Here is a 23,742-nt window from a genome sequence, read left to right on the forward strand (position 1 = left end):
TCATAGTTATCTTTGTCATCGCCCTACTCACGACCCAACCACAATAGACTTGTTTCTTTGGGAGACTTACGAGTGAGCACTTTTGACTTGAGTAGAGTACTGTAAATTTCTTTAATGAATTTTAAATAATTTATTACATGAATTTTAAACAAATATAGCAAAATTTTATTATCAACCTAAATGTACATTTTATGTTTTTTTAACAAATCCCATTTCCATAAATTTTCGGGCACTACTATTAACAATTATTTTCATTTTGATTACTTACAGTTAATTTAATATTAGTAAATGTTATTGTACATTCATTTTCATCACCCAACTTTAATAAAATAAATGAATGCACAACAACTTACCATACCTCAAAGTAAGGGCAGGTGATCAAAATGAAAATAATTTTTATTACAAAATTTTTTGGCAAAAATTTGGGTAATTGTAGTTAACTAGAAAAATTGATAACTGAACTAAATTATTGAGGAATTATTTTTTGAAGTTTATGTTGATGTGTAGCGAGCCTAACTTTAAGACTTTAGCACCACCCTTTAATATGGATATTTTTTCAGCCATTCCAATTGGGCTCTGGAACAAGAAAAAGAAAGTGTAAAGGAGAATAACAAAAGAAGTTGAGATGGAGTTTAGTGTCCTCAATGAAACATTGATCTCCATATATGCGATAATCTCATGCTTAAGGTGCTTTTCCTTTTCTCCCCCCTTTTCTTATGCTTGATTCAACTGATTTTAGATACTTCAAGGTTTTTCCTTTTTGTTTTTTATTTCTTAATTTGATCTTTCTAAAATAAGAAAATTTGATCTATATTGAAAAAAAACTTGCAGTGGAGGGCGTTGCTTTCCAAAACTAATGGCCTTTTACAATTTGTTGAGAATGTGTCTTAGACTTGCTGAATAATAGGTTTGTAGACCAAGTTTTTAGGGATTTTTAATTTTTTTTATTTTTTGTCACATAATTTTAGTAGTATGTTAAGTGTTTGTGGCATGATTTTGGGAGTAAGTTTAACAGGTTTCTGTTTTCTTTTCTTTCTTTTGCCTATATAATCTGAACAATACAATAGGTTATAATGTGCTTCCAATGTATCTTTCTTTCACATTTTCTATGTTTCATATTTTTTTTTGTTAAAAAACCAACAATTGGCATCGGAGCTTTTATCTTAAGGGATCTGTGAGTTGAAAGAAACATATAAGTTTTAGATATGGAAGCTGAAACAATGCCATTTTCTCATATTGTTCCACCAATTTTTAATAACGATAACTATCAAGCTTGGGCTGTTAGAATGACGATCTATCTTGATGCGATAGATCTTTGGGAAGCAGTAGAAGAAGACTACGATGTTTTGTCGTTGTCAGCAAATCCAACAATAAATCAATTAATGACTCACTAAGAGAAGAAGACAAGGAAATTCAAATTCAAAGCATGTCTTTTCTATGCTATTTCAAGCAAAATATTTACAAGAATCATGAATTTTGGGTCAGCAAAAAAAATTTGGGACTAAGTCAAGAAAAAATATCAGGGCAATGAAAGAACAAAAAATATGCAGGTGCTCAATTTGATCAAAGATTTTGAAATGCTGAAAATGAAGGAGATAGAAACCATTAAAGACTATTCTGACAAGTTGGAGGGAATAGTAAACAAGGTAAGATTGTTGGGTAATGATTTTTCTGATGATTGAATAGTGCAAAAAATTCTTATCACTTTGACTGAAAAATATTAGTCTAAAATTTCTTCATTAGAAGAATCTAATGATTTGTCAAGTATATCCTTAGAAGAATTAGTGAATGCATTGCAAGCTCTAGAACAAAAGGGAAAGATGAGACAAGAAGCATCAGTAGAGGGTGCTTTTAGGGCAAAGAATTCAAGAGGCAAAAACAAGAAAATTGAAGATAAGACCAGCAACAATAACAACAACGAGACATATCCTCCATGTCCACACTGTAAGAAGATAAATCACTTACCAAAGAAGTGTTGGTCGAGGCCTGAAATCAAATGTAGAAAATGTGGCAATATTGGGTACATAGAAGGGGTCTGTAAGTCTTAACAACATGAAGAGACAAAAGCATCTATTGAGCAACAAGAAGATGAGTTCCTTTTTTTGGTGACATGCTTCTCCAATAATCTTGGTTGATCGAAAGTAGCTGCAGAAATCACATGTCCAATGATCCAACAATTTTCAAAGAACTTGATAAAACTATAATTTCCAAAATAAAAGTTGGAAATGGTGAGTTTATTCTAGTTAAGGGAAAAGGAACAGTGGCTATTGAAAGTTTAACAGGTTTGAAACACATAATTGATGTTCTATATATGTGCCTAACATTGACCAAAATCTTCTTAGTATTGGGCAATTGATTGAAAAATGTTTCAAGGACATATTTGAAGACAAATGGTTTTTGATCAAAGACTTAAATGGCAGAAATGTATTCAAAGTAAAAATGAAAGCAAAAAGCTTTGCTCTAAATCTAATAGAGGAGAAGCCTACAACGAAGCAATTACTAGAGACTCCTCAGTACTTTGATGACAACATAGATGATGTCTAGTTCATGACACATGAACTTTATCTAAAATTTATGAAAGGTGCAATGTTGTTGTATTTGAGTCTGTAGAGTTTAAAGAATCTGAGAAAAATGACAAGTGGATTGAAGCAATGAAAGAAAAACAGCTCAAGGCATTCCAAGTTAAGGGACATGAGGAGAAAGTTTGCATGTTAAACAATGCCTCATATAGTCTTAAACAAACTTCTAGGCCTGGTACAATAAGATTGATGAATATCATTTGGAAGAACAGAAGATTGGAAAAATCAAGTCTGTTTTTTTACAAGATTGAAGATCAAATAGTAGATATGTTAATAAAGGTTATTCCAAAAGTTAGATTTAAAGTTTTAAGAAATAAATTAGGCTTTTACAATTACTAAGGTAAGGAAAAGTGTTGAGAATGTGCATTAGATTTGCTTAATAATAGGTCTGTAGACCAAGTTTTTAGGGATTTTAATTTTTTTTTTAAATTTTGTCACATGATTTTAGGAGTAAGTTCAATGTTTGTGTCATGATTTTAGGAGTAAGTTCAATGTTTGTGTCACATGATTTTAGGAGTAAGTTCAATGTTTGTGTCATGATTTTAGGAGTAAGTTTAACATGTTTTTTTTTTGCTTATATAATCTGAACAATACAACAGATATGTTTTTTTTTTGCTTATATAATCTGAACAATACAACAGATTCTAATGTGCTTCTAATATATCTTTTTTTCACATTTTAAGTGTTTCATATTTTTTTGTTAAAATACCAACACAATTCATCTTCTTCGCCACATCTACGTTGATGCTATATATGTAAGTCCATTTATTCTTTCTTTTTTTTGTTTGAGCAATAAAGCTATGTTTAGGGGGCTATATTCATATTAGGGGGATGGATTTTGCAGTAATAATGCAAGGTTCCTTTGGAGATCAATACATCCAGCGATAAAGGAGAGCCAACCAGAGTTGGTGGCAGCCTGGAAAATAGGTCAGAAGCTGTGGACAAGGGACTATGCTGGTGTCTATGACGCTTTCGTGGCTTTGATTGGACTCAAGAAACTAAAGTTCTTGTTGCTTCTTTCTCAGGCAAGTTTCTTAATCTTATATTAGTTCTAAGAAGAGCTAATTATAAAATTTAATGTATAATGATTCAAACGCAATGGTATGGTACAATAGCAATGAAGCGTGGTTCCTAGTTCAATTCTTTGCTTTGATTGAGATGCATGACATAGAAGGAGCAGGATCATGAAAAAAGTAAAGGGCACTCAGTATCATAGAATGTCTAATTATCTAGGACTCTAGGCTCATTTATTTGCTGTCTTTTCTGTAGAGCTTTACACTAAGAGGATGTTTAAACTGTTGCTATCTGCTTATTCAACAATAAGTATCCAAGATGCAGCTCAATTTCTTGGGATGAGTGAGGAAGAATCCACAAATTGTAAGTACATGTATTGTAATTATGCTAATGCTGTGAAGTTTCTACTATTTAATATTTATTTTTAAATGTTTAACTGCCTTACTGCAAGACTGAGACATGTCTGGTTTATATCAATAATAATAGGTGATAACAATGTCAAGAAGTATCTAATGGTTATGGTTTCAACATCTCTAGACTTCAAAACCTCTTCCTTACCAAAGATTAGTAACATTTGTGCTCTTCATACATTCAAAATGTATAAAACATGAGACTCAAAAGAATTGTGGCCAAGAAAGCTATCTTTTTTAATCTACTATTACTAAGAATATATTGCTTTTACTTCTTAGTTTTATGAAACCTAATTGATGGCCATAAAAAAAAAAACCTAAATTGCTAGTAGAAAACCACATGATAATCAGCATATGCCAAACTAGGGTAAATGATAACCATATGGACTACCATCCAAGTCCAACTATACCAACAGATCATGTGCTATTAACCTTGCATGTCCAAAATGGATATGCTTTTTGTTACGAAATATTGCGATTGATGGTTCAACTCATCAAAGGGGACTAAAACTTTAGGATTCATTAGAGAGAGACCCAAATCTCTTCTAAGTTTCTTGATAGAAATTCTACTTAGTTTTTATTGTTCCATATGTCCCTTTAAATGAGGATCACTCTTATCACAAGAATCACACTCTTATTCTAGAAAGGAAATAAGTTGACTAAAATAAAAGCACAACAAATCCTAAGGAAAGAAATAAAATCACAACCTAAGCCTTAATTGAGAAATCAAAATTAGAACCTTTTCTAACATAGATTCTGCCCATAACACTTTTCCTCTTTGCTAGAATGGCACTAGCAAAGCTTATCCATTATGGAATTAAAGAATGCATCACGTGGAATAGAGACAAAGGTAATAAAAGAATTATTGAATCATAATTTACTAGAATGCATTGGTCAATACAACCATTTGCCAAGGACATTCAGCAGATGAAAACTTTCTTCATCAACTTGACTTTGAGGAATGAATGACATGCAGGAAGATGGTGGACAAAGGAGGCGACTTTAAGGGAATTTAATAGAAGTGCTTTGACTGTGCAAAATTATAATTTTATGTGTGTAATGAACTCTTTTAATTTCACTTGTCCTTATGTTCTGCTTGTTGTGTTTCCATATAAAAAAAAAGTTTTGGTTGATTAGTCTGGCAAAAGAGGATCATAGACTTTGTAAAGAGTCTCCAATCTTCCAATGTACTCTTTTTTCAAGGGTTGTTTTACCTTGCTTTAGTGCTAAATCTTCTGCATTTGGGCTTCTAAGAGATCAAAGATAAGGTTAAAATTTTGTCAACATGTTAGAGTATTAAATGAGAGTAGTTGTGGGTTGTTATAAGGTAGTTACGGTAGTCAGTAGGATGGTTAGCCAAAGTCTGTTAGTCACTCTCCTTTAAATCCAAGTCATTGCACACAGATAAGGGAAAGTTAAAAAATACAGAATTCAAGATTTCTTTTCAAGTTTATTCTCTTTAGAATTGTACCTAGATTCTAATATGGTATCAGTCGCCTAGTACCTGGTGGTTGCTTCTGCTCCGATCTCATGGATTCATCGATCGACTCTCCTCCTGGTGACTCTGCACATGTCTATTTTTCTCGTTCGCGGTTGATTCATAGCTTTCCTTGCCATGAAACAGTGAAGTTGGATAAGACGAACTTCATTCAGTGGCAACTTCAAGTGCGCCTTATTGTTGAAGGTTATGATCTTCAAGGCTTTTTGGATGGCACTGTTACTGCACCGCCACGGTTGGTGGCGTCGTCTGATGGCAGTCTTATTTCGAATCCAGACGTAAGCTTGTTCTTATAGCAGGATAAACTGCTCGCCTCCTGGCTCCTTTCTACGGTTAATGCTTCTTTGCTATCCTACTTTATTTCTTCTAAGTCTGCCTTTGATATTTGGAAAACTGCGAGTTATCTCTTTACAGCGTCGTCCACTGAAAAAGTATCCTAGATTCGGCATGATTTGCATGCGCTCAAGAAGGGTGGATCTACTATCAAGGAATATGTGTCGAAGACTCAATCTTTGCGCACTTCTTGAGTCGTCGGGCGCTGGTGCTTCAGAGGCTGAGAAAGTGGAGGTCTTTCTTGCTGGTCTTCTACCTGAATTTGATTCGGTGTTTATGCTTGTGTCTGTTTCATCTGAGCCCTTGTGGTTTCAGAAACTTGTTGATGTATTGCTAGGTTTTGAAACTAGGTTGATGTGGGCGGTGCGTTAGATCCCACTCGTTGCGAATGTGGTGGAAGCATCTGGCGTTGAGTCTGATCCACGTGGTGCACGTGGTGGTCGACCCTCGTCGGGATGCGTGGTGGTCGTGGTTTTCGACCTCGAGTGCAGTGTCAGATTTGCCATTGTTTTGGCCATGTTGCTCAGTGGTGTACTATCGTTTCGACAGAGATTATGGATCTTCTGTTGATGGTGCTACTGGTGGTGATGGATGTGGTTGGTTTCGGGGTGTTGCTCCTGAGCAACGTCTTGAGGGCAGCTCCTAGGCGCCACCTCGCCGAATAGATCCAGGTGATCTTTATTTTGGGGTCTTTCAACCTGCTTGGGCCGGTCATTTTAGTGGCTCATTTTTTGGCGATTTCTCTCTACATGCTGTACAGTATGCTAACCGCCCATATTTTGGGCCCTATAGTTGTCCTTTTCGGCCTAATGGTGGTCAATGCCCTTCACATGATCTTGGCCGCTCTCAAGGAGACTTACATGCTAGTGGTGGTCAGCCGAATGTAGTGGGCCAGTTTTCTCGGCCTGCTCCGCCACATGGGCCTGTTCGTGTTGCTCCGTATGTGTCTCAACAATCCCCTGGTTCACCGGTTGTAAATTGTGTCGATGTTGAAAGCACTTTACCCAATGCTCTGCCCGAGGTCCCGTGGCGAACTAAGCCCCATGCTCGGGTGTTTGATGTTGATGATTCACGTTGTATTGGATTGCCCAGGATTCCTGATGTTCGTGCTTCTGATTTTTTCGATATGTCCCGTTACGACTCTAGTTATGGTAGTGGTGATCCATATGTTCCTACATCCGTTGGGAGTGCGTCCTAGTACCCGGATTCTGGTACTTCACATCATGTGTGTCAGAAAGCTGCAAATTTGAATTCCACCACTCCGTATTCAGGTACTTCTGAACTTTTAATGGGTAATGGGGCTCGTACTAAGATTACATATGCTGGGGACACGGTTATTTCCACTTAGTCCAAGCTGTTACGTATGAGAAATGTTTTGTCTGTTCCAAGCATTCGTAAGAATCTTATGTCTGTGTCACAGTTTGCTAAAGATAACAACGTATTTTTTGAATTTCACCCGCTTTATTATGTTATTAAGGATGTCTAGACACAGGTAATATTGCTGCAGGGCCGAGTTCGTGATGGGCTGTATCATTTCTCTATTGACGGTTCTGCTCAGATTCCTACAACGTCTAATGTTCATAATGTTGCTATTCCGGCTAGCTCTTTTGTTTCGTCTGATGATTTTACTTTATGGCATAATAGGCTTGGCCATCTATCGTCTAAAGTTGTTCATGCTGTTTTAAATAAATGTGGCATTGTTGTTGATAAAAAGTTTTCCTCCAATGTTTGTATTGCCTGTCAACAAGGAAAATCTCATAAATTGCCATTTACTCATTCCACTACTGAGTATACGGAATTATTTGAATTAGTGGTGTCTGACTTGTGGGGCCCTGTAATGAACCGAAAGTTACGGTATCGGAAATTGAGTCTTGAGTACTGTTTCCGTGAAATTAATTCATGAATATTTATTAGAAATATTTATGAATTATAGTTGAATGGTTATTTAGTGTTTAATTAAGTGAAGTAGCTTGAATTTAGTTTAAAAGACTAAATTGCATACGGTATAAAAGTTTAATTATAGATTAAAGATTAGTAAAGGGACTAATCTAGCAATTAGACCCTAAGTGCCATGTGTGTGAATGTATGATATAACATGTGTAATAGTTGGTAAAGATATTAAATGTGTTAAAGTAGTTTTTCTTATAGATTAAGTTATTTTATTAGAATAATATTATATTATTAATATTATTATATTGAATATAGATTTATGAGTAAGTTAAAAAAAGAAAGAAAGATAGAAAGAGTTACAGAGAGCAAACGTGAGAAAGAAAGAAAGAAAGAAAGAAAGAAAGAAATAGAAAAGGGAAATTTGAGGATTAAAGCCCTAAAGCTTGATTGGTAAGATGTTTTAGCTTATTTTCTTATAATTTTTATGTTTATGGATTCCTTATTGAGTCTATTTTTAATTGACACAAATGGCATAGTCATTGGATTTCATGACAGAAGAAATTTGATTCAGAGTGCACAAGGGTCGAGTAGCCGAACCTCAAACAGGGAGACTTTTTCTAATAAACTGTACTAATTGGCCTGACCAAAAATTTTAGAAAAAAATTAGTAAGTAGATATATGAGTCTAGTTTCAGGAAAAATTTACGGAATTGGATTTTGAGTTTCGTAACTCGAGATATGATTTTTTAGCGACCGTGACGCAGATGGATAGTTTACTACAAAAACTGTTTAAGTGCTAAGATAAGTTTTGTAATGTCTCCTGCTTGACTCCGACAACGGTCTCGGGGAGAGGGACGTTACAATATTGATTGGTATTAGAGCTAATTAGGTTTAGTCGGTTCTAGGACTAAATCGAATGTCAATGTGAATCTAGAGGTACATGCCATTACTGAGTCAAATTTGATTTGGGATTGGATGCTGATATGTTTGTTGAATATTTTTGTTTTATAGCATTAAGAATGTCTGATAAAAGCATTGAGGATACTGATCAAGAGATGTATAGTGAAGATGATGAACCGTATAATGTGAATGAATCGGAGTCTGCAACTCCAAGTGTGAATCCAGTAGGAAATCAACCGAATGTTGGAAGTGATAATACTGAAGTCTTTAGAATAATCGCCGATGCCCTTCAAAAAGCGGTAGGAACTATTCTTGCTACGTCCTCTATCCCTACTACCCGAAGAGCTCCAATTAAAGAATTGAGAAAATATGGAGCTACAGAATTTTTAGGTGCAAAGGGAATTGATTCGACTACTGCTGAAAATTGGTTAAAGACTACAAAGAGAGTTCTGAAGCAACTTGAATGCACACCACAAGAAAGCTTAGTGTGTGTTGTCTCATTACTGCAAGAGGAAGCTTTAGTATAGTGGGAATCAGTGATTCAGAATGTACTTGAGGAACAGATAAGTTGGGACTTCTTTCAAAAAGAGTTTCAAAATAAGTATTTGGGAGAAATGTACATAGAGGACAAAAGACAAGAGTTCTTAACACTGAAACAAGGTGAGATGCTTATAGTGTATTATGATCGAGAATTTCTGAGATTGAGCAGATATGCCACTGAGTTTGTACCGACTGAAGCCGACCGATGTAAAAGATTTTTAAGAGGATTACATAATGAATTTAGACTACAGTTGATGCCTCATAGAATAACTGAGTTTGCGGATTTAATGGAAAGAGCTAAGATGATTGAACAAATTCTCGGAAGGGATAAAAAGTCTGAAATTGCTCGTTCGACTGAAAAACGTCCCGGAATGGTTAGTTCAAGTCCGCAGCCTAAACGGTCAAAGGAATCACGAGGTAATTGGAGATTTAGTTCTCGATCGGAAAGAAGTGATCGAGGTCGAAAAAGACAGACTACTGTGTCTACTGGCAGTATCCAAAGTCCAGTTTAGAATACTGAAATTCCAATATGTGAGCATTGTGGAAACCGACACAAATAGGAATGTAGAAAGTTGACTGGAGGTTGTTTCCGTTGTGGAGCTACCGATCACTTTATTAAAGATTGCCCAAAGATATCTAGAACAACACCGACAATAGTGCAAAGATCTGAATTTGCTTCCAGAGGTCGGGATCGGTCAAGTAGTTCGTTGCTAGAGGTGGTACTAGAAGAACTAGTGAGAGTGCTACACAACAATCAAGCTAGAGCTCCAGCTCGAGCGTATGTTGTGAGGATCGGAGAAGAGAAAGATACTCACGATATGGTGACAGTATATTCTTATTGAATTCAAACCCGCTTATGCTTTAATAGACCTCGGTCATCACATTCATATGTTAATACTGAAAGTAGTTGAGACAAAAAATTAGAGTCCTAATTGTCTAAAGTTATGATAGAAGTGTCTAGTCCACTGGGACAAACTACTTTAGTGAACCATATATGTCGAAGATGTTCGTTAATGATCTGTTGATTATGCCATTTGGCGACTTTGATGTTATTTGGGGAATGGACTGGTTATCAGAACATGGAGTGATTTTAGACTGTTATAAGAAGAAGTTTATTGTTCAGAATGAAAGTGAAGATACGATTGAAGTAAATGGTATTCAGACTAATGGATCAATTCGTATTATTTCGGCCATTAAAGCTAGCAAGCTTCTTCATCGAGGTTGTAATGCTTTCTTAGCATATGTGATTAATTCGGATTCAGTTGAAAGTCAGTGTAGTAAAATTCAGACTGTATGTGAATTTTCTGATGTATTCCCTGAGGAATTACCTGGATTACCCCTTGATCGAGAGGTAGAATTTGTGATTGAAGTCTACCCAGGTACAGATCCGGTATCGATACCTCCGTACCGTATGGCACCTACTAAGCTAAAGGAATTAAAAGTATAGTTGCAAGACTTATTGGACAGAGGTTTTATACGACCTAGTACATCACCATGGGGAGCTCCAATGTTATTTGTTAAGAAGAAAGATAGGTCGATGCGGTTGTGCATTGATTATCGACAACTTAACAAATTGACTGTCAAGAACAAGTATCCACTTCCCCGAATAGATGATTTGTTGAAAGGAGCTTCCGTATTTTCAAAGATTGATCTGAGGTCGAGATACTATCAGTTGAAAGTAAAAGAGTGCGACATATTGAAGACGACATTTCGTACGAGGTATGGGCATTATGAATTCTTAGTAATGCCATTTGGACTGACAAATGCCCCTGCTGCTTTTATGGATCTTATGAATCGAATTTTTCAGCCATACTTGGATCAGTTCATAATAGTTTTTATCGACGATATTTTGGTTATTCCAAGTCAGAAAAAGACCATGAGCAACATCTCTGGATTATTTTGCAAATACTACGAGAAAAGCAATTGTATGGAAAATTGAGCAAGTGTGAATTCTAGTTATCAGAAGTTGTGTTTCTTGGTCATGTCATATCAGTGGATGGAATTAGGGTGGATCCAAAGAAGATTGAAGCAGTTATTCTGTGGAAAGTTCCTAAGAATGTATCAAAGGTACGAAGTTTTCTCAGATTGGCTGGTTACTATCGAAGATTCGTCAACGGATTTTCAAAGATAGCCTTACCGATGACCAAGCTACTACAGAAGAGTATTCCATTTGTTTGGAATAAGCAATGTTAGAAAAGTTTTGAAGCATTAAAACGAATGTTAACAGAGGCACCGGTGTTGACTTTACCAGAATCAGAAAGAGATTTTGTAGTGTATAGTGATGCTTCATTGAGTAGACTGGGATGTGTACTGATGCAGAACGGGAAAGTCATTTCTTATGTTTCACGGTAACTGAAATCGCATGAACGCAACTATCCAACTCATGATTTAGAATTAGCAGCTATAATTTTTGCCTTGAAGATTTGGAGGCACTATCTTTATGGTGAAAAGTGCTATGTTTATACGAATCATAAAAGTTTGAAGTATCTGCTTTCGCAAAAAGAATTGAATCTGAGACAAAGGCATTGGATAGAGCTTCTGAAAGACTATGATTGTGTCATAGACTATCATCCAGGGAAGACTAATGTAGTAGCCGACGCACTAAATAGAAAAGCTGCGATTGAATTACGAGCAATGTTTGCACAACTTAGTATCATCAAGATGGAAGTCTTTTGACCAATTAAGAATAAAGCCAGAATGTTTGATCGAATCGGATCAAAGACAGTTAGAAGATGATAAGTTGTTAAAGAAAAGAGAGATGATTCAGAATGGTACAACAGAAAATTTTAGCATTGATGGAAATGGTTGTCTAAGATTTCAGAATCGACTTTGCATTCCGGATAATTCTAAGTTGAAAGAGTTAATTCTTCGAGAAGCTCATAATAGTCCATTTGCATTTCATCCTGGAGGTATAAAAATGTATCGTGATTTGAGTGAATTGTATTGGTGGTCGGAAATGAAAAAGGATATAACTGAATATGTGGCAAAGTGTTTGACTTGTCAACGAGTGAAGGCAGAACATCAAGTTCCATCAGGATTACTTCAACCTATCAATATTCCTGAATGGAAATGGGACCGAATAACGATGGACTTTGTGAAGGGATTACCGACGTCTACAAGTAAAAAGAATGCTATTTGGGTAATAGTTGATCGACTTATGAAGTCAGTTCATTTCTTTGCTGTGAGAACCGATTGGTCGTTAAAGAAACTTGCTGAGGTTTATGTTCGGGAAATCATTAGATTACATGGTATTCCAAAATCAATAATTTCTGACAGAGATCCAAGGTTTACGTCAAGGTTTTGGAAGTAATTACATAAATCTTTCGATACTCGACTTCACTTTAGTACAGCTTTTCATCCACAGACTGATGGTCAATCTGAACGGGTAATACAAATTTTAGAAGATATGCTTCGAGCTCGTATGATTGATTTTGAGTCTAATCGAATATTATTTTCATTAGCCGAATTTGTATATAATAATAGTTTCAAATCAAGTATACAGATGGCACCGTATGAGGCTTTGTATGGACGAAGATACCGATCACCCGTATGTTGGATAGAACTGAATGAGAAGAAGATGATTGGACCTGAATTGGTTCAAGAAACGGAAAGTACAGATTAAGAAAATTCGGGAAAGATTGAAAACGCTTTTGATAGACAGAAATCATATGCAGATTTGAAACGACGAGATATTGAATACTCGATAGGGATAAAGTATTTTAAAGGTTTCACCTTGGAAGAAAATTCTAAGATTTGGTCAAAAGGAAAATTAAGTCCTCGCTTTATTGGGCCTTACGGTTATTGAGAGAATTGGACCAGTAGCGTATCGATTGGCCTTACCTCCTAAACTACAGAAAATGCACGATGTCTTCCATGTTTCTATGCTAAGAAGATATCGATCGAATCCTTCACATGTTATTACGACCGAGAATGTAGAGATTCAACCTGACTTATCGTATGAAGAAGAACCAGTTGAGATTCTAGCACGAGAGGTAAAAGAATTATGTAATAAACGTATTCCTTTAGTAAAAGTGTTATGGCGAAGTCACAGTGTTGAAGAAGCTACATGGGAACCAGAAGAAACGATGAGATCTCAATACCCCCATCTCTTTTCAGGTAAATTTCGAGGACGAAATTTATTAAGGGAGAGAGAATTGTAATGAACCGAAAGTTACGATATCGGAAATTGAGTCTTGAGTACTGTTTCCGTGAAATTAATTCATGAATATTTATTAGAAATATTTATGAATTATAGTTGAATGGTTATTTAGTATTTAATTAAGTGAAGTAGCTTGAATTTAGTTTAAAGGACTAAATTGCATACGGTATAAAAGTTTAATTATAGATTAAAGATTAGTAAAGGGACTAATCTAGCAATTAGACCCTAAGTGCCATGTGTGTGAATGTATGATATAACATGTGTAATAGTTGGTAAAGATATTAAATGTGTTAAAGTAGTTTTCTTATAGATTAAGTTATTTTATTAGAATAATATTATATTATTAATATTATTATATTGAATATAGATTTATGAGTAAGTTAAAAAAAGAAAGAAAGATAGAAAGAGTTACAGAGAGCAAACGTGAGAAAGAAAGAAAGAAAGAAAGATGTAAAGAAATAGAAAAGGGAAATTTGAGGATTAAAGCCCTAAAGCTTGATTGGTAAGATGTTTTAGCTTATTATCTTATAATTTTTATGTTTATGGATTCCTTATTGAGTCTATTTTTAATTGAAACAAATGGCATAGTCATTGGATTTCATCTGACAGAAGAAATTGGATTCAGAGTGCACAAGGGTCGAGTAGCCGAACCACAAAGCAGGGAGACTTTTTCTAATAAACTGTACTAATTGGCCTGACCAAAAATTCTAGAAAAAATTAGTAAGTAGATATATGAGTCTAGTTTCTGGAAAAATTTACGGAATTGGATTTCGAGTTTCATAACTCAAGATATGATTTTTTAGCGACCGTGACGTAGATGGATAGTTTACTACGAAAACTGTTTAAGTGCTAAGATAAGTTTTGTAATGTCTCCTGCTTGACTCCAGCAATGGTCTCGGGTAGGGGGATGTTACAGGCCCTGCATCCGTTGCATGTGAAGGGAATTTATATTACATTTCGTTTGTGGATATGTGCAGTCGGTTTACATGGGTTTATTTAGTTAAAAACAAGTCTCAAGCAATTGATTGTTTTCTTCAGTTTCAGAAAATGGTCGACACTCAATTTGGGAAACGTATTAAAAAGTTTCAAAGTGATTGGGGAGGAGAGTTTCGGGTGTTTGCCTCTGTTCTTGCTCAACAGGGAATTATCCATCGTCTGACATGTCCTGACACCTCTGAGCAAAATGGGGTTGCTGAGCGTAAACATCATCACATAGTGGAGACCGGCCTCACTTTATTGGCACAAGCTAATCTTCCTATGAAACACTGGGGTTATGCTTTCTGCAGTGCTATTCATCTTATCAATCAGTTGCCTACTTCGGTTCTTCAAGGACAATCTCCGTATCAGAAGCTCTATGGGTGTGAACCCCGGTATGATCATCTTCGGGTTTTTGGTTGCTGTTGTTTTCCATATTTGCGACCGTTTGTTCGCCAAAAGCTGAGTTTTCGGTCTCAGTCTTGTACATTTTTAGGATATAGCTCTCATCATAAGGACTATTTTTGTCTGACTCTCGATGGAAAGGTGGTCGTTTCTCGTCATGTTGTGTTTGATGAAACTTGATTCTTATCTGTGACTTCAGTGGAGACTGATACTGGTAGTTCGAAGCAATTTACTACATTTTTTCCCGTTGTCTCTACAGCGTTTGACCAACCCGTTACTCGTTCCCTCGAGGTGGTCTCTCCCACTGCGTCTTTGTCTATGTCGTTGCCTGAAGTTGTGCAAGATGGGTCAGAAGTGTCACCTGTGGTTCATAGTCAACCAACTGACGTCTCAAATACTTCAGGTTGTGATGTGCCGGCGTCGTGTCCTGTTCATCAGTTACCATCTATACCGTCACACGATCCTTCTGTTGCTTCGGGAAATGTTCATGCCATGGTTACTCGATCCAAGGTGGGCGTTTTTAAGCCAAAGGTTCTAACCGCCGAGGCTGTTGAGTTTGAGCCCTCCTCAGTTACGGAAGCGCTTACTCATTCGGACTGGAAGTTAGTTGTGCAAGCTGAGTATGATGCGTTGATGGCTAACTCTACCTGGGATCTTGTGTCTTTACCTCCTGGTTAGAAGGCAATAGGGTGCAAGTGGTTGTTCAAAATAAAGAGAAATCCTGATGGCTCCATTAGTCGCAGAAAGGCCCGCTTGATTGCAAAGGGCTACTCTCAAGTCCCTAGCTGTGACTTCAATGATACGTTCAGTCCAGTCGTTAAACCGGCTACTATCTGAGTCATCCTATCTATTGCGGTTTTGAGAGGGTGGTCACTTCGGCAGGTTGATGTAAATAATGCTTTCTTGAATGGAGACTTTGATACTGAAGTCTTCATGCATCAACTCCCAGGGTTTGCTCAGCTTGACTCTATTGGGAAGCCATTCGTATGTCGCTTAAAGAAGGCTCTGTATGGACTTCGGCAGGCTCCACGGGCTTGGTTTGATAAACTAAAGCATTTTCTCGTATCAGTTGGGTTTGTAGTCTCCAAGTCTGATGCGTCCCTATTCGTTAGGGTTACGATTGACTCTACCTTATATGTGATTGTTTATGTGGATGATATAATTATCACAGGTGATGTTCCGACGGCTATTACTAGTTTTATTCAACTTTTGAATGCTGAATTTTCGCTTAAAGATATGGATGACCTACATTACTTCCTTGGGATTGAGGTGACACGCTCATCTACTGGGTGTCTTCACTTGTGTCAGGAAAAATACATTCGTGATCTTCTTACTCGAAGCTCGTTGATACATGCAAAGAAAGTTCACACTCCAATGGTGAGTTTGGCTCATTTTTCTAAAGACGATGGGAATAGATTGTGTGATCCTACGGATTATCGTAGTTTAGCCGCTGCCCTAAGTATGTGGTTCTGACTCGTCCTGATATTGCTTATGCTGTGAATCGTGTTTGCCAATTTATGCATAGTCCAACTACTACTCATATGGTTGCTTTGAAAAGAATTTTGCGATATTTATGTGGTACAATTGACTATGGTCTCGTTTTTCGTCCATCTAGTCGATTGTCACTTGTGGGGTATGCAGATGCCAACTGGGGTCTTGATTTTGATGATCGTCGCTCTACGTCTAGTTATTACGTGTATTTTGGTGATACACCTGTCTCCTGGTGTTCTAAGAAGCAGTCCGTTATTTCTCGGTCTACGGCTGAAGCCGAATATAGGAGTGTTGCTACTGCTACTAGTGATGTTATTTGGTTAATGTCATTACTTCAGGAGTTACATATTTCGTCTGTTGATACACCCACTGTCTGGTGTGATAATTCTAGTGCCGTTGCTGTTGCCGCTAATCCTGTTCTTCATTCGAAGTTCAAGCATGTTGAATTGGATCTGTTTTTTGTTCGTGAGAAGGTTGCTAGTGGGTCCATTGTTGTTGGTGAGGTTCCTACTTGTGACCAGGTCGCTAATATTCTCACTAAACCTCTCTCCGTGACATTTTTCAGTCGGTTTCGACATTCTCTTAGGATCTTACCCGTCGAGAAGATGGGTGAATGTTAGAGTATTAAATGAGAGTAGTTGTGGGTTGTTATAAGGTAGTTACGGTAGTCAGTAGGGTGGTTAGCCAAAGTCTGTTAGTCACTCTCCTTTAAATCCAAGTCATTGTACACGGATAAGGGAAAGTTAAAAAATACAGAATTCAAGATTTCTTTTCAGGTTTGTTCTCTTTAGAATTGTACCTAGATTCTAATACAACAGAACTGTTTGGGGCTTGTTTGTAACCTAGTCAAGGCTTTCAAGTTTTTCCGAGTGTTGAACTAGCTTTAGTTTTATGTTCATGCATTTGCTGCATTTATTTTAGCGCTTGGGGTGGTATATTTGGCAATGGGCTCTTACTGTCAAGTCTAAAACCTGTTTTCAGCTTAACGTTCCACATTCTGTGTAGACAGAATGTAGTGTGTTACTGTGCGCATTGTTTTTCAGGTTGTTGATGGTTATATGCGTTGGCTTCAAGGTGTTTATGCCTGTTGCATGCAGATGCCCTCCAACGAGGTTGGATAATCGATCCCGCTTCTCAAATGCTAATTGTGACAAAGCAGTGTATCGTGAAAGAGCAGAAACTAGACCCTAGCAAATTGCAGCGACTGACGGAATACGTCTTCCACCTGGAACATTAAATCAGATTTGTAAACTTCCGACTTTTTGACTGCCTTGTTGAATCGAATTCTTCAATCAAATTAATGCTTTCGTCCAGAATTTGGGAGGTTCTGCAAATTTCATTCATCTTTGTTGTCTTACATGCCCTCGGTTTATGTTTGGAACAGTTTACTCAAATATCAAATCTAGGTCTTACTAGCAGAAAAGAATTGGGAGCAATTATGCACGCTCTTGGAACCACATATTGGCATCTCCAAATAGAACGGCACGCCATTTCAATAAATTGATCTTAGTATTATTAGGTAAATTTACCAAAAGTTTGTTTTACACTGAATTTAAACAGGTTATTTTAATCCAACTAGTGGTTAGGAGACAAATTAGTTTAGCTTAAGCTATTGACAGGTGAAAATGAGACGATATTCATTTACCATTTTTTGTTTGTTCATTTTTTCATTTCTATATGTTTATTTATATTAAATCAAAGTTTTTAAGTTTAATATCACGATTTAAGAAAATACATTAAGCTAAATTATCAAAATAGTCACTTTTACTTATTTCAGATTATATTTTAGTTATTTATGTTTGAAATGTTACGTAATAGTCACGTTAACGTGTTGTAACATTTTAGTTACTGAGTCGTTAATTGTTGTTAACGGTGTAACGGTAAGTTGACGTGGCACGTTAAATCATCATTTCAAACAAAAATTTTAGGTTAAATTATACAATTGGTCTCCATATTTTTTCATTTTGAGCAATTTAATTTTTTCTTTTATGTTCTTTTAACTTTCTTTTTTTTTCTTTATTTTCCATTCTCTTCTGTTTCTCCCTCTATTTTCTTCTCTTCTCCATCTCTTTTAACATAGTTTTTCTATGTTTTCAATTTGCTAAAACTTTTTTAAGTTTATGAAAAAAAATGGTGAAAGCTAAAACCAAAATAAAACTTGTTTCGCTTATTCTCACCCACAGTTACAAACCCTAATCATCCATCATTGCTTTAGCAAACTAATTTCGATCTCTCAATGGCTTCGTCCACAAGCTCGGCTCACTCGAAGACCTCGCTAGTTGTGACTTATGGCAATCCACCCTCAACAAAGTTTCGCGAGCTCGTTCCCTTAACCTCCTAACCAACCTCCACGACCACCTCATCTATCTTACCTACAACATTCTCACCCTCTCGAAACGACGTTGTTTCACTAATTCTTCAAACGAGTTCTATACTCTCGATGACTAAAACGACCACCATACTAAACTTACCATCAACTTTACCCATATCAGTTTGGTTCCATGCTCCCTTTCTCTCTTCAGTTCATCCATGCTAATATCCAAGAAGATTTAGATCAATTTTATCGTTTGCTTAAATTTATTTGTCAGAAAATAAAAGAAAAGGAAAAAATAATTTACACAATTCTGTAAAAGTTTGGAAACGGAAAAAAATTGTTTTGAATATAAAGAATTCAATTTATGTTTCGATTTGATTAAGAATATGGTTTATTTTTTTTATATTTGACTAGTTAGATCCAATTTTAGTTTCAAAATTAGATTATATTCAAATTGATATTTGATTAAGAATGATTGATATTGGGTTTCGAGTGAAATTCAATTTAGGAATCATGTGAAAAAACAAGGACTTAGTTTATTTGGTGAGCAAAAATTATGTTTCTACAAAGAAGAATACGAGAAGAGAGAAAAATAAAGGGGAATAAGAAAATGAAAATAAAGAAAAAAAAAAGAAAAAAATTAAATTGTTTAAAAAATAAAAGTATAGGGACTAGTTTTAACAAATAGAAAACCTAGAAAAAACTACGTTAAAAGAAATGAAGAGAATGAAAAAAAAAAAAAAAGAAAAGGAAAGTTTAAAGAACGTAAAAGAAAAAAAATTAAATTGTTCAAAATGAAAAAAAATATGGGGACCAATTGTATAATTTAACTTAAAATTTTCATTTGAAATGATGATCTAATGTGCCAAGTCAGCTTACTTATACCGTTAACGACAATTAACGCTCAGTGACTAAAATGTTACAACATGATAATGTAAGTGACTAAAACATAACATTTCAAATATAAATAACTAAAATGTAATTTGAGACAAATAAAAGTGACTATTTTAATAGTTTACGCAAAAAAAATTATTAAGTGTAATATTAGGTTATTTTTGGGATAATGCAGATGCAAATGTTAAGTCAAAGTTTTTCTTTATTGAAAATTTGAAAGTTTAAGAGAGTAAAAAGTCCTCAAACTTTTTTGAAAAAGTAATTAAGCTTTTTTTTCACTCAATTGGGTACTTGAGTTGTTAAAATGCATCAAAAAGACTATTTGACTGTTAGCTTTAACGATGTAACATGTGGCAAAAAATTATAAATAATATAAATAAATAAAAGTTATAAAATTATTAAAATTTAATAAAAAATATAAAAATATTAAAAACTATAAAAATTTATAAAATTATATAAAAATTGTAAATTTTATAAAATCATAAAAAATTATAAAATGTATCAAAAGACCCTTTAACCATTAAAATTTATTTTCTGAAAAAGTTTGAGGACTTTTACACCCTTAAGCCAACTTTACGTAAGTTATTATGTATACTTATTATAAAGTCCTCGAGTTAGTTGGTATTACAAGTTAACTGGTGTTAACTCGCTTGGAAAAAGACAAAAATAAGCTCAAGTAATCCTATTGTATTGAGGATGTTTTTATATTTTATATTTTTATACAGAAAAATAAAACACATAATGACTCTTTAATTTTTAACATTTATACTTTACCATTCAACCCAACATTCATTTATTTGTAATATAACTTTGTTATATATATATATATATATATATATCTTCTTTAAACATAATTACAATACAATAAAATAATAAAAATACAAGATAAATGTTAAATTTGTAATATTTTTATACAAAAGTCCAAAACCAAAAATTAAATCGAGAATGGAAAATTTGCAAAGATAAGGATGAAAAGTCAAATTTGTAAAAGTAATGGGAAAAGTGAGGAAATTATCATTTAGATTGAAAGTTGAAGTTGTAGTTAGAGATTAATATTAATAATAGAAATTATTTTAATTAATGATTAGGTAAGCTATAATTTGAAATATCAGGTGTTTACTTAAGAAAAATGAATAGGTTGGCAGATGCTTTCTACATTCTAATAGAAATATATAATAGTGATTGTTAAGTTAAGAGAGTCAAGTGAGTAAGTCTTTGTTTATATATATACATATAAGCCTCAAGTTATGCAAAGTCAGAGTAATGTTTAATGCCTGTTTCCTACAACACATGTACAGCATGTGAATGCTTAATGCTTTCATCTCTATGTATTCATTATCACCTTGAATCATGTGCTTATGAATGCTTTAAATATACTAGACTTATCAAATTTTTGCAGTTTCTGAATTATTAATAATAAAAAAAAAAAAAAAAAACTTGCCTTCATTACACTTTCCATTAGCTGGCATGGAGGATTATATATATTGCAGTGTAAACAATGGATGATTATTTATATATATAGCAGTGTAGTCAACGCAGCTTCATGTATGAACATCAAATATTCAGTCAAGAGAGTGTAAGTACTTAAATTTTATTTATTTTTTTTTTGTTTTGCCGAATATACAACGTAGGTAGATTATGGAAAACTGGAATCCAAAACATTGTTAGAAGGATATCCACGAAATTGGAAAATTGTTTTAAATTTAAGAAGGATTGTTAATCTGTTGTGGTGAGAGAGAAATTGACTAAGTTTTCAATTAATCATAAAATATATTTAATATATTTTGATTTCTATAATTTAAGGTGACAGTGTATGTGCCATGGACCATATCCTACTCCTTATATTACAATACTAATTCAGCTGAAGCAATCTCCAGCAAAACCAACTCTAGGCTAAGATAGTGTTCTGTTTCAAATGGATATACATATGAGGAAAGCTGCTTTGGAAGGAGATGTTGAGAAGTTATATAAAATCATAGATAGAAATCCTAACGTATTGGATAATTTTGATAAATATCCCGTCGTTGAAACTCCTTTGCACGTTGCTGCAAGTGAGGGACATACCAGTTTTGCTATAGAGATCATGAGGCTGAAGCCATGTTTCTCCCAGAAGCTAGATAGCAGAGGGATGAGCCCCATGCACCTTGCCTTGGAAAACAACCGGATCTCGACTGTGCTTCGTCTCCTGGAGACGGAGAATGGGGCAGACCTCGTCCGCAACAAGGGCAAAGACGGTATTACTCCTTTGCTTCATGTGGTGAAACAGGGAGATCTCCGTCTCTTGGATAAATTTCTCTCGGCTTGCCCCACTTCCATCGTTGATATCACCAACCAGGGTGAAACTGCATTGCACATCGCTGTGAAAACCGGCAACATCGAAGTTTTAGATTATTTATTAGCATATCTTCAAAGGTCTTGGAAAAGAGAGGCCCTGAACCAGGAGGAAAGAGTCCTCAATTGGAAGGACGAAAACGGTTGCACCGTATTGCATACTGCAGTGGAATTGAATCAATTACAGGTGATAATCTTAATTACCAATATATATATATAATCATTTTATTGCTTAATTTGTTGCTAATTATTCCTTCTCCTCCTCCTGCAGATGGTGACCTCGTTACTAAAGACTAACATCAATGTGAATGCGGAAAACCTGAAAGATTTAACAGTTCTGGACATGGTTAACAAATCAGAACCAGTTAATACACAGATGAAAGGCCTCTTGATTCAAGCAAGAGCTCTAGAATTTCACTCGATTCAGATCAAGGGTACTACAGATTCCATGAATCAACCAAGTACCAAATCAAAGGTTAGCTGTTTCGGAAACGTGATAGGATTATTGAAAGGGCAGAAAGCAAGTATCTCAACGGAATCAAGGGATGCATTGCTTGTGGCAGGTGCACTGATAGCAACAACCACATTCCAAGCGATTCTGAGCCCGCCAGGAGGGCTTGGTCAGGGTGAGGACAATGAAGGGAAGGTGGTGATGAAAGCTTGGGTATACATGATATTCATAATCTTGAATGGTACTTCGTTTTGTGTGACAGTCATAACCATATTTCTTCTTCTCCCACACGGCTTCTTTGGTTGGCTATTGACGGTATCCTTAGGTCTGCTGTCTGCTGGTTACCTGTTCAGCTCAATGGTCATATCGCCAAACCTGGAATGTGCTTTGTTTAATTTGGGTTTATTCATACTGTTTGTAGTGTTACTAGTTGTGGGTATTCTGCTTTCATCAAAGCGTCAACGGTTCATCTCCATCAGAAAACTCTGCAAATGCAGCAAGTAGGACCTTCCATCCGTGGACGGATCTTTGAGTCCAATTATTTGGGTACAAAAAAGATATCTCCTCACTTTGTGTGAAGTGCATCTTCTTTGCAATTAAACTTTTTCTTTTAATTTTCTATATCTGAAGTAAATTGGTAAGATAATGACCAAAATCATTCAAATTTATGACTTCGACATTTTCTTTGATAATAAAGGAAATATCATCGTAGAAAAAGGGACAACCAGCAATTGGACCCAATACAATAGTTGCAAAGGCTCAAACCGAGCCAGAGAACTTAGCCCAAACAAACGCACAGAGCCCTAGTTCTTAAAACATTCGGCCGCCGCCGCCACATCTAAACATATAAACCTTGCAGCCTGCCGATGTTCACATTAAATTATTAACTATTACTTTTTCACAAAATTTACGTATAATGAAATAACAAATTCATCTAGAATCAAATTATTACACTGCAACACGTATAATTACACACATGTTCAAATAAATTTACAATATAAATGAACTAAAATTGAAATAATCTAAATTACACCAACTAATCATACTATAATCTCATCTATTACATCAGTATATAATGAGATTTTAAAACCTGTACATATAATCGCATATGATGAGTTAACAAGTCTTTTATTTATTATTGTATTTGTGCAATAAAATTTATAGTAAAATTAATCTGAATTTTGAAATATAAAAAATTAAAAATTAAATTCATAAAAATAAAAACATAAACTAAATTCTATTTTCGTGAAGAAGAAGGGGAATTTTAGCTTTCAAATAAGCTACAAGCTTGGGGTTACAATCGAATTTATTGAATGTTTTGCCCTTTTAAACAAATAGAAAAGAGAAAAGGAAAAGTTTAAAAAGTAATGATAGGTCTATACACTACAACAAAACAACCCTATCGCGACACTTTTTTTGACCTAAGACGATTCAAAAAAGGTTGGCATAGATTTCGTGATGCTTCTCTTAACGCTTCCAAAAAAGTTGTCTATAGTACAGTTGGCATAGGCTCCGTCATAAGTTAACATAAACCGACTCTTATTGAAGGGTTGTGAAAG

At 35.2% G+C, this 23,742-nt stretch overlaps 1 protein-coding gene and 1 pseudogene across 1 annotated transcript; both read left to right on the forward strand.

The window, feature by feature from the left end:
* Positions 1-337: 337 nt before the first annotated feature.
* LOC108468687 (COP9 signalosome complex subunit 8-like) lies at positions 338-17,476 on the forward strand (annotated as a pseudogene).
* Positions 17,477-20,954: 3,478 nt separating this feature from the next.
* On the forward strand, positions 20,955-22,847 carry LOC108469089 (ankyrin repeat-containing protein BDA1-like). The gene is made up of 2 exons (XM_017769979.2): positions 20,955-21,919; positions 22,004-22,847. The coding sequence occupies exons 1-2, from the start codon at positions 21,317-21,319 to the stop codon at positions 22,685-22,687; spliced, it is 1,287 nt and encodes a 428-aa protein (XP_017625468.1). The 5' UTR covers positions 20,955-21,316; the 3' UTR covers positions 22,688-22,847.
* Positions 22,848-23,742: the final 895 nt, after the last annotated feature.

Source organism: Gossypium arboreum, chromosome 8, assembly GCF_025698485.1.
Source record: "Gossypium arboreum isolate Shixiya-1 chromosome 8, ASM2569848v2, whole genome shotgun sequence".
Lineage (NCBI taxonomy): Eukaryota > Viridiplantae > Streptophyta > Magnoliopsida > Malvales > Malvaceae > Gossypium > Gossypium arboreum.

Excerpts from the sequence above, each read along its gene's own strand:
- LOC108469089 (XM_017769979.2), top strand. The coding sequence starts at position 21,317 with ATGGATATACATATGAGGAAAGCTGCTTTGGAAGGAGATGTTGAGAAG. Across the intron at positions 21,920-22,003 it reads TGGAATTGAATCAATTACAG|ATGGTGACCTCGTTACTAAA; the intron begins GTGATAATCTTA and ends CTCCTCCTGCAG.